Source organism: Sycon ciliatum, chromosome 6 (assembly GCF_964019385.1).
Source record: "Sycon ciliatum chromosome 6, ocSycCili1.1, whole genome shotgun sequence".
Taxonomy (NCBI): Eukaryota; Metazoa; Porifera; class Calcarea; order Leucosolenida; family Sycettidae; genus Sycon; species Sycon ciliatum.
The window spans coordinates 32,331,444-32,342,289 of NC_088648.1; the positions used below are offsets into that span (position 1 = coordinate 32,331,444).

A 10,846-nucleotide genomic window follows, 5' to 3' on the forward strand; every position below is an offset into this window, starting at 1 on the left:
TGTCCACGGCCACGTCAGCAGTTTGTATAGTACCGGAAGGAGTTCCCACGATGTCTCCAAAGGCCTAGAGCGGACGTCTTTGCAGCAATTCTTTTCGCCCTGCGCATTCAGTTCGCCGACGATGTCTCCAAAGGCAAAGGCCTAGAGCCTAGTAGAGGGGACGTCTTTGCAGCAATTCTTTTCACCCTAGTACCCTGCACATTCACTCCGCCGACACGACAGCGTTTACGGGGCCGTTCCAGGTGCAAAAGGTCCACGTCAGCAGTTCTCAACTATTTCGCGTACGGGATAGTCGCCGCGACAGCGTTTAAGGGGTCGTTCCAGGTGCAAAAGGTATCCATCAATGGCACTTTGCAGTATGGGGTACGGAAAAGGGGCCTCCTCGTTCGACTTCGTCGACTTCTGCAGTTCTCCTTCCCGTCAGGACTCAGGGGTACCGAAAGGGGCCTTCTCGCAGTTGTCCTTGCCGTCAGGTCCACGTCATGCTCAACTATTTCGCGTACGGGATAGACGTCTTTGTCGTACGCGACATCGGCGTTTACCGAGTGGCATTGGCACAAAGCTGCAAAGCAGACCGTTGACGGGGTCACGTGTCAAAAAAGTATCAACAACGTGTCAACTACGTGTCGACCACGTGTATAGCGGTACACTCAGCGGTACACTAATTCTCGTGCCATTCTCGTGTCACAAAACTGGAACATCGAGTACCAGTATGGAAAGGCTTCAGACAGGAAGCCTTTCCAATCAGGGAGTCGTAAAATACCGGGAGGCGACACGAGATGCACAACCGCGTCGGATGATTGCCTCAGCTCGGGCACGAGTGCTGAGACCTCACGCGCTGCATGGCGAGGGACTTCCCATGAGGTCAAAGCGGCGCAGGTCATGCAAAAGGACTCGTTCGCTGTTTGGTCCAAAAAATTTGAAAACTCAATAAAATTATCCTGCACACAACGAATCCAGTGTCAGCAGTTCGTTTTGTTTTTCTAAGTAATAATACTTTGTGCCTTGGCCTTCGAAGTAAAGGATGATGGAGCTTGACAGAGATGACTGCCAAAGTGATGAGTCCACCGTGGAAGATGTAGATGACGCCACGTATTCACTTGGTGACCTGAGTTGTGGGGATGTTCAGCTGTGGGCTACAGGTGAGATTCTTTCGTTTGCATGTTTTTGTCTCTTCCTTGTGGACACGAATGTATAATCTGTAGCATACCTAAGTGCCCGAACTGACCCGATAAATTAGGTGGTCGACACCATCCTTTTCATCCTAGTCTGCCCACGATGCATTGTCTGTTCACTGTGACAGGATATTTATTGAAGTCCTGAAAATTTACGTGTGTACCTAGTATGTATCATCACCGTAGATGATGTAAACCTCCATCCTCAAACCATACTTTGTCTATTGTGCAGATCGATGTAAGAGTGGTAGTGCCATCATGGTGTACAGGCCTATGGAAGGTGCAGTGATCCATGGAATTTGCAAACTGCTGACAATGAGACAGGCGAGTGTTACTGAGGCGACGGAGTCATTCCTGCATGTTATTACGACACGGTTACACAAGGCATCAGGTACTGCAAAGCTGCTACGCCAGGAAGTGTGCCAGCTGAAGGCATGCAAGGGTGCTGATATTTCGCAAGCATGGCAACAAATGCTGTCCGTCATCGCAACAGCTATTCCCGAAGTGAAAATCAATTGTGAAGGTCAGTGCGTTTTGCATGCATGTTGGAAAAAAATTGGCTTCTGACTAGGTATGCAGACTAGGTATGCAAACGCTGGCTTTTGAATACTAGTACAGTCTCTGCAACCACCAGTCCTTATATGTTGTCTTTTTCTTTTCTCTTCTTCAGATTTGGAAGTTACATCTGCAGTGCTAGCGAATCTGATAAGCTACCTGCATGCCACGGCTGCCGCTGCTATCAGGAAAGCGTCAATAGCACCATCCAAAGCTGCTGAAGCCATCCCCGAACCGGTGATTGACGATTTGTCTCACCTTGCTGAAAAGTACCATGGTGGTTGGTGCTTGGTGGCCGTGCGGCGTGAGCTGGAAGGAGCAGGGTGTCGCAACGACAACTTGCTGCAGCTTATACCTTTATTTGGCAAGGATGCCGTGACAAGCCTTCAGCCTTGTTTGGAGAATTTTGGAGCCATTCTCCAAACATCTGAGCATCAAGCGTTGCCCAGAAATGACCAACCGCTCCGTGAAACCGCCGATAGTGTGACTTTCGTCGCACAGAACCTTCTTCAGTTGGTCAGGTGACTCGGCGTGGCTCGGAAGCTCTGTATAAGACAAAATACGATACAGATAAGAACAACTGAACCAGTGATATGTGAATTTTGCGCTTGTGTGTGCACGAGCATGCATGTGTGTGTGTGTGTGTGTGTGTGTGTGTGTGTGTGTGTGTGTGTGTGTGTGTATGTGTGCTTGTGTGTATGCTACTGTGATAAGCGGTACAAGCAGTATACAGGATATTGACGGGTATTCACCTTGAGTGCATTCGCCGATAGTGTGACTTTCGTCGCAGAGAACTTTGCTCAGTCGGTGAGGCGACTCGGCCTTACGTTTCCTGAAGGCAATGTGTTCAGAACAGTTATGAACAGCTATGAACAGTTAAGAAATGACAAATATTGTTTGCAGTTCATGGGCCATATAGATGTGAAACACTTTGAATGCAGAAGAATGAGGATAGTGGCATCAAATACTGCATGGATTCTGTTTGATATGCTACTTTTTTTCCCTTCCATGGAAAGGTGAGTACATCGTCGAACTTCATCTCGAAACTTCACACAAACCTAGAATGGAACTTGGACAACATGAAGGGGCCATGGGCATGGTGTGTTTAGTGGAGAACTATTCCGAAAACAGGGTGTCATTCGCATTGACTCAATTCAAATTTGAGTACATTTCGTGAATAACTTACCTTGACATTCCGTCGTCTCCAAAGCAGTGAACTTCCAAAAAAAAATTAAAAGCCACGGCTCAACCTAAGGTAATGCGTGGTACGTATCAGAAACAACCAGCTTTCGCTCTGGAGATCCAGAATAGCCTCGAAGCATATAGCAAAAACAATAGAGAAAAAGAAGATGACGACGACGTTTCAATCACGCTTCAAATTTCGTGGGTCGAGTGCGGCAATCCTCGGATCGTGAAATGTGTGGCGTGTCGCCTCCCGGTATTTTACGACTCCCTGAACACAATAATAGAAAAGCTGACAGGATCGTGGGGGTTATGTACTCTTGGTTGTAGTAAAGGGTTTGCTCCCCACACGGGAGCTCGCGCTATTCCGCCGACTTTACTTGACACTTGACCGACTCACGACTGCCATCCAGAGCACACGAGAAGTCCATCGAACCTACGTGTGCTCTGGATGGCAGTCTTGAGTCGGTCAAGTGTCAAGTAAAGTCGGCGGAATAGCGCGAGCTCCGGTGTGGGGAGCAAACCCTTTCTTACAAATCATCGCCGAAGTCGCAACCACTACTTCGTAAGGTTGTAGTGCTAGTATTAATGCAAGGATTACGGCAGACAGGGCGCGGGCATGGCGCCCAGTCTCTATAGACCTTATTCGATAACGTGATTTTTGGACTCGACTCCAGGGATTTGTTGTAAGCTGGGGCACGCGTACGTGAAACGAGTGGCAAGAAAGGCCCAGTTCGTACAAGGGAGTAGTAAAATACCGGTATTTTTCTACTCCTATGTTCCCACGCCGAGTCCTCTGTGCACTGAGTGCAGGTCTCTTGCCGCTCCCTGGTTCCCTGGAGGCCTGGACCCCGGTTAGGCCTTGACGGATTATGCTAGCATAATTTTTCGCATAATTCCTACCAAAATCGAATAATCGCATAATTCGAGGCAAATTGCATAAGAATCGCATAAAATTGTAATAATCCGCCTGTTCGCATCAAATTCCATACAGTTGTACATGTTCTACAAGTACAAGTACAATGTAGATGCACTAGGAAGTTGTAGGTTTACGACTCCCTTGATAACATGTCCAGTCCACTACAATCAGTAGTCACATCCTTTATTGCTGAACCCACAAATGGGTTCAGCAATAAAGGATGTGCTCTGGATGGCAGTCTTGAGTCGGTCAAGTGTCAAGTAAAGTCGGCGGAATAGCGCGAGCTCCGGTGTGGGGAGCAAACCCTTTCTTACAAATCATCGCCGAAGTCGCAACCACTACTTCGTAAGGTTGTAGTGCTAGTATTAATGCAAGGATTACGGCAGACAGGGCGCGGGCATGGCGCCCAGTCTCTATAGACCTTATTCGATAACGTGATTTTTGGACTCGACTCCAGGGATTTGTTGTAAGCTGGGGCACGCGTACGTGAAACGAGTGGCAAGAAAGGCCCAGTTCGTACAAGGGAGTAGTAAAATACCGGTATTTTTCTACTCCTATGTTCCCACGCCGAGTCCTCTGTGCACTGAGTGCAGGTCTCTTGCCGCTCCCTGGTTCCCTGGAGGCCTGGACCCCGGTTAGGCCTTGACGGATTATGCTAGCATAATTTTTCGCATAATTCCTACCAAAATCGAATAATCGCATAATCGCATGTGCTAATATTTTCGTGAAATTATGCTTTTCGCATTGCTGAAAAAATTGGAGAATTATGCTATTTTTATGCTAAAAGTTATCATATTATGCCGCATTATGCTCACATATGCTGCTAATGCATAATGGTTCTGTGCAAAATAACAAGGGAATTTTTTTGTAGAGGGCGTTGTACTGTAATTGCAAAAGTTCAACGGGGTCAACGCTACGCTAGCTACGACCATAGGGTTCCCTGTAACAAGACGGCAACGTCTGTAGGGCCTTCCCTATCAAAATAATAAATTCTACTACTACTACTACTACTACTACTACTACTACTACTACTACTACTACTACTACTACTACTACTACTACCATCACTGATTGCTATACTACGTCATGTATTACAATTGGTACATGACTTAATAATAGCCGTTTGGCATGGTACAATAACCTTTTTTGTTTTATTTTTATTTTTAATGGCTTTCTCTTCTTCCTCGGATGGTTTACAATTTGTATCACAATTATTTGTGGGTTCAGCAATAAAGGATGTGACTACTGATTGTAGTGGACTGGACATGTTATCAAGGGAGTCGTAAACCTACAACTTCCTAGTGCATCTACATTGTACTTGTACTTGTAGAACATGTACAACTGTATGGAATTTGATGCGAACAGGCGGATTATTACAATTTTATGCGATTCTTATGCAATTTGCCTCGAATTATGCGATTATTCGATTTTGGTAGGAATTATGCGAAAAATTATGCTAGCATAATCCGTCAAGGCCTAAACTCGGATGTTGAGCCATAAATAAATGTGGAAGAGAAAAAGACATATGGATACGAGTTAAGATGTAATTGATGTGCAAGCCTTTTCTTGCAGAAAATAGAACTAGTCTTGCATATTAATGTTCTTCTGCAGGGGAATCATATGGGTAGCGGCGGTGATAATTCTTTTATATGCAGGTCATTCTGTGGATGTTGCTGTTGCAGAATTTCATGACTCTGTCATAAAATTGTCTTGTCTTTCAGAAAATTCAGATTTCCACACCCTAAATCAAATTTTACTTGAGAATTGTAACCAGGTGCGTACCGCATATGTTTTCGTTGATTCTGTGTTTATAATTGTAGTCATGGGTTGTCGTGATAAGGTCATCCTGCATCATATAGTTCTGAAATCGTAATCCTGTTGATGTCGACAAAACTTTTGGAAGCAGTTCAATGACTTCAAAATGTTACAAGTCCACGATTGTCTAAAACAACACAGCAAAGTAGGAACAATAAACATGTATTAAAATGTAAACAAATACATTGTTGAATCTGACACCTCGTTCCAACAACTACACTGATCCTGAGGATATAAGGGGCAAGGATATTATGGTTGGAGGTACTGAGAGATAAACAAGGCACTCCATAATAATAAAATGTTACACGTCTTTGGTGAGTGTGAATGATATCCAGTCAAACCTCTTTAGGACGAACATCAAGGGACCGATGGTATTTGTTCTGTGAGTTTGTCGTAACCCTATTTTATAACCAGTGAAAATAGAGACACGAATAGATTTCTTCTACAGCGAAAGATTCTAAGCCAGACCAAACCATTGACTCGTCTTGTATGAAACAAATGAGTCACTGAACCTTTTTTCAGCAACATGGCGGCAACTGAAACAACAACAGAGAAAATACGATACATGTACAGCACTTTCTTGCAGGTACTACAAACAGATTGCAGATCGCTTGCTCTGCCGGCACGCAACTTTATTTGGGGCAGTGCAATCTCGGCGCTACTCACAAATCAAACAGCCCTGACTCGACTAAACAAATCCAATCGTAAGAGATTTTCACGAGACTGCACCGATTGGCTTGTTTCGTATGAAGCAAACAAGTCACTGAATGCATGAACCTCTCCATAAAGGAGATTTTCCCTGATATGCGAATTTATTTTGCAGACTTGGCCAATGCGTCCTTGAAACTTTTCTTTCCTGATATGCCAATTTATTTTGCATACTCGGCCAATGCGTCCTTTAATAATAATATCTTTATTAGGATGACCCAGAGGCTTGTCGCCTATCACCGTTCTCTCCAGATTGGGAACTGCCAACGATGCTATGCCACTGCAAAATTCAGATTCTACCCTATGATCGGAGCACGGAATGCCGGAAGCAATCATGACCAGTGCCTTACTTGTAACGTTCCAATGTACAATGAACATGAGAATTTCGACAACACATCTTATGATCTAAGCTTCAGCAGCAACATAAGCCTTACCGTCAAGAATGTGATTTCGCCTTCTTCGCACACTGTGGGCAAGGGCAAAGAGATACGAGTGGATCTAAATCCGAATAAAATCAGCACACGTTTCCGTAAAGGAAAGGGTGAGCATAAGCAAATGAATCGAAGGAAACTGGTCAACGCAGAGATCACCTGTCATTGAGTATTCGATAAAAGGAGGCCTCGACAGCAGAAAAGCTAAATTTAGAAAAGAGAACCTGTCAGCTTTTCCATTATTTATTGTATTCCACCTAAAATCAGCACACTTTTCGTAAATGAAAGAGTCAACACAAGCAAATGAATCAAAGGGAACTGGTCAACTCACCTGTCATTGAGTAATATTCCGTGAAAGGACGTCTCAGCAGAGCCGAAGCGAAATAAGCCAGGAGACGAAATAAGCCAGGAGACGAAATATCCGAAACAGCTCATGTAAGAAGCAGTTTCAAAGAAGGAAGTTCCTCGCGCATGCACATCCGAAAACGGACTGCATGCACTGCAGCACAATGCCTGCCGTGCACATGCACAGCACGCGGCTACCACGCGTTGGTAGATTAATACCGAGCATCTTACGTAGAAACTTACGTAGCCTAAGTGAAATACCGAGCACCTTACGTAGAAACTTACGTAGCATAGCGATGTCGTTTTTTCTGCCATGTGATCAGTCTCCACTGTGCAGTGCATATGATCAGTCTCCACTGTGCAGTGCATATGGGCACGCATGTACTTGCACATGCACCTAGCTGAAAGCAGCTTCTAGTCGAATCATGCTTCTGTGTCACAACGTGCTTGGCAAAGTCGGCTTCTATTCGAGTCATGCTTTTATACGCGACACTACGAGGTGATTCGTCATTATTTAACACGAAAGTAAAAAAGCCTTCCGTAGGGTTCGAGGTGTGAATCTTTCCATTTCATCCTCTAAAAATGTAATACTGATGTCCTTGGATTGCAATGTTGGGATTCTCATTCACATAATCCCTGGTGTTGGGAAGCAGGTGGCAGTTGAAAAATGGCAATTTTTCCGCATATTATTTGTTGTGGTCATTTCTTAACATCGTGGTAAAATAGGCCTTAGCAGCACAATTTCAAGTCAGTTTTCAATAGAAGGAGACACTACGTCTTCAGGATGGTCCAGCAAGACTTGATCAAGATCATGTTCATCCAAATACAAGCCATTCAAGCTTACATAGCAATAGGTGTATCACCCTGATTTCATGTGTAATTGTGATCAACATCTGTTAGCAAATTCAGTGATTGCCAATGTTTGGCCATTACTAGGGCCAACACACCGACATTCCTCCTTCCTAGGCGTCGTTTCCAGTATGTAGCTATCATATGCTTCCTATTCAGCTAAATATGTTGTCACTCGAGGTTGAAACCAGCGGCTATGACTCTCTTATACTCTATTTTACCGTAAACATCGCGCACATGCAGACTGAAAGCTCTTGCAATGTCACTTCCTGAAGGAATATCAGTCTCAATTTTGGAGGCGAACTTGACAGAACATTGGCAATGGCAATGGCAAAAAGAAATTTGACGTGACTTTTTGCAGGTGCTTGCAATGAGATATTTTACAGATTTGTTAAGAAATGACTCAATGTTAAAAAATTACGAATCACCTCGTACAGTATCTGTTCTGATGAAATCCCCAAATCGCAGCCATCTCGCATCCCACTCAACTGCCGCAACTGGGCCATCGCAGAAGTTGAGCTTGGCTCAACTTTTGCGATGCGACAAGCGATTTGGCGTACGATTTAGACCTTTTCTACAGCAAAGATGTACAAAGGTTCAAGAGTTGCCTAAAAATTTGTACAAGTTGTACCAAACCGCGCAAATATCATGGTGACGTACCCAAATCAGCAAGACGTCGCATCGCTGACTTCTTCTGTGAAGTATATAATAACACATGGTACGGAGGGCATTATGGCTGATTTATGCCCTAGTGCGTAGCCCGAGGTCGTGCACCGTAGCCCAAGGGCCGCAGGCCCGCGGGCTACGGTGCACGACCGAGGGCTACGCACTAGGGCATACAATCAGCCATAATGCACGACGCACCATGTCAGCTCGCAGATTCCCAGTTCTGGTGGTGCGGTCCAGACATGTCCGGGTTACACACGCCGTCCCCAGGAAAGGCATTGTCAGCAACAGCGGCGGCAGAGCTGAAGAAGCCTGCAGTTGAGATAGCTCATTTCAGTTATCTGGCGATCGCCGCCTTGCCCGCATTGGATCCAGAGCGCTACAGCAGCCTCCTCAAGCTGGCCCGGGTCATTGCCTGGATCAATCGCTTCTCAAGCAACGCAAGACGCCTGAACACTGAGCGAGTGTCAGGCCCCCTGTCCGTAGATGAGATCCGCAGTGCCGAGTATGTCATCATACGTCAGTGCCAGCAGTCAGCCTTCCCAGAGGAAATCAGTGCTCTACAGCGGGGAAAGCCTATCTCTCCTAAGAGTGTGCTGAGCAGCTTACAGCCGCAGCTCGACGAAGATGGTATTCTGAGGTGTGGTGGTCGGTTGCGCTATGCAGAGCATATTTCGGATGATGCCAGGTGCCCGATCATTCTGCCCCGCTCGAGCAGAGTAACCACTTTGATAGTGAAACGAGCACACGTCCGCCTGTTTCACGTCGGTGGAACCAATCAGACCTTGGCAGCGCTCAGCCAACGGTTTTGGATAGTTTCGGCCAGAGAAGCTATTCGTGAGTATGAGCAGCAGTGTCAAGCGTGTCGACGGCAGAAAGCAAAGACCCTGCAGCAGGTCATGGCTCCTCTACCGAGTCACCGTACGAAGCCGTCATTGAGTGCGTTCGCTACAACCGCGGTTGATTTCTGCGGACCATTCTTCACGAAGCAGGGACGAGGACGAGCCCAGTGTAAGCGGTACATGGCTGTCTTTACTTGCACCGCTACGCGAGCAGTTCATCTCGAGCTGGTGAATGACCTCACCACCGATGGATTTCTCAACTGCTTGAGTCGGTTTGTCAGTCGTCGTGGAACGCCTACAGATATCATCTCGGATAACGGCACCAACTTCGTCGGCGCAGTCAATGAGCTGCAACAGTTGGTCGGCAAAGTCAACCAGCAGCGAGTAGCCAACAAGTTGTCTGCTATTGGAGTGACTTGGCACTTTAACCCACCAGCAGCACCTCACTTCGGAGGAATTCATGAGTCCATGGTCAAGAGCGCCAAGAGAGCAGCCTACGCCATACTCACCCGAGCAGATATCACCGATGTAGAGCTAGCAACGTGCTTTGCCTCAGCTGAAAGCATGCTCAACTCGCGTCCCCTAACGTATCAGTCAGCTCACCCGTCGGACGACATTCCATTGACGCCAAACCACTTCCTCATCGGCCAAGTCGGTGGTCAGTTCGCACCAGCTTGCAGCGAAAGTAGCTTCAGCCCGCGCAGGCGCTGGCGCGCTGTGCAGCATCTGATTGGTCAAGTGTGGACTCGCTGGATGAGAGAGTGGGTACCTCTTCTCAACCCGGCCAAGAAATGGAGGCAAGAGTTGCCAGACCTGAAGGTCAACGACGTGGTGGTAGTGGCATCTAACGATACACCACGTGGGCAATGGCCGTTAGCACGCGTAATGGAAGTCTATCCCGGCAAGGATAACCATGTACGAGTGGTGAAGCTGCGTCTAGCAACCGGTAAGAGCCTTGTGCGGCCTATTGCTAAGCTATGTCCGTTGTGTTGAAGCCCCCGCGGTTCATCAAGGTGGGGAGAATGGACAGGAGACTGCACTCTTGAACATTATCCTTTCATGTTGTCACATGTTGCACGTTGATACTATTAGCGTATTGTAGTTACGAATTGTGTACAGAACTGTCACATACTGCAAGGGCAGTATTGTCAAGACATGCTAGGTCGCTTGCAATATTGGTGCGTTGCGTATTACTGCTATGTATTTCGCGAGTGTAATAATTATTTTGTTAGTCTGTTAGAATTACATCACGAGTGCATGTCTGTTACGTCTACGTCGAGACACATTTTTACGATACAGTAATTGCTATGCGTGTTCGTACCACGCCATGTTCACGAGCGGAATATCTTGTGAATTGTT

The 10,846-nt window shown here is 46.3% G+C and overlaps 2 protein-coding genes across 2 annotated transcripts; both read left to right on the forward strand.

Annotated features, from left to right (window-relative positions):
* Positions 1-786: 786 nt before the first annotated feature.
* LOC135819917 (uncharacterized) lies at positions 787-2,275 on the forward strand. Its single transcript, XM_065333213.1, has 3 exons — positions 787-1,142; positions 1,408-1,698; positions 1,846-2,275. Exons 1-3 carry the CDS (start codon positions 1,025-1,027, stop codon positions 2,253-2,255), a joined length of 819 nt encoding a protein of 272 aa, XP_065189285.1. The 5' UTR covers positions 787-1,024; the 3' UTR covers positions 2,256-2,275.
* Positions 2,276-8,830: 6,555 nt separating this feature from the next.
* LOC135820231 (uncharacterized) lies at positions 8,831-10,480 on the forward strand. The gene has a single exon (XM_065333547.1). It carries the CDS (start codon positions 8,831-8,833, stop codon positions 10,478-10,480), a length of 1,650 nt encoding a protein of 549 aa, XP_065189619.1.
* The last annotated feature ends 366 nt before the right edge of the window (positions 10,481-10,846 follow it).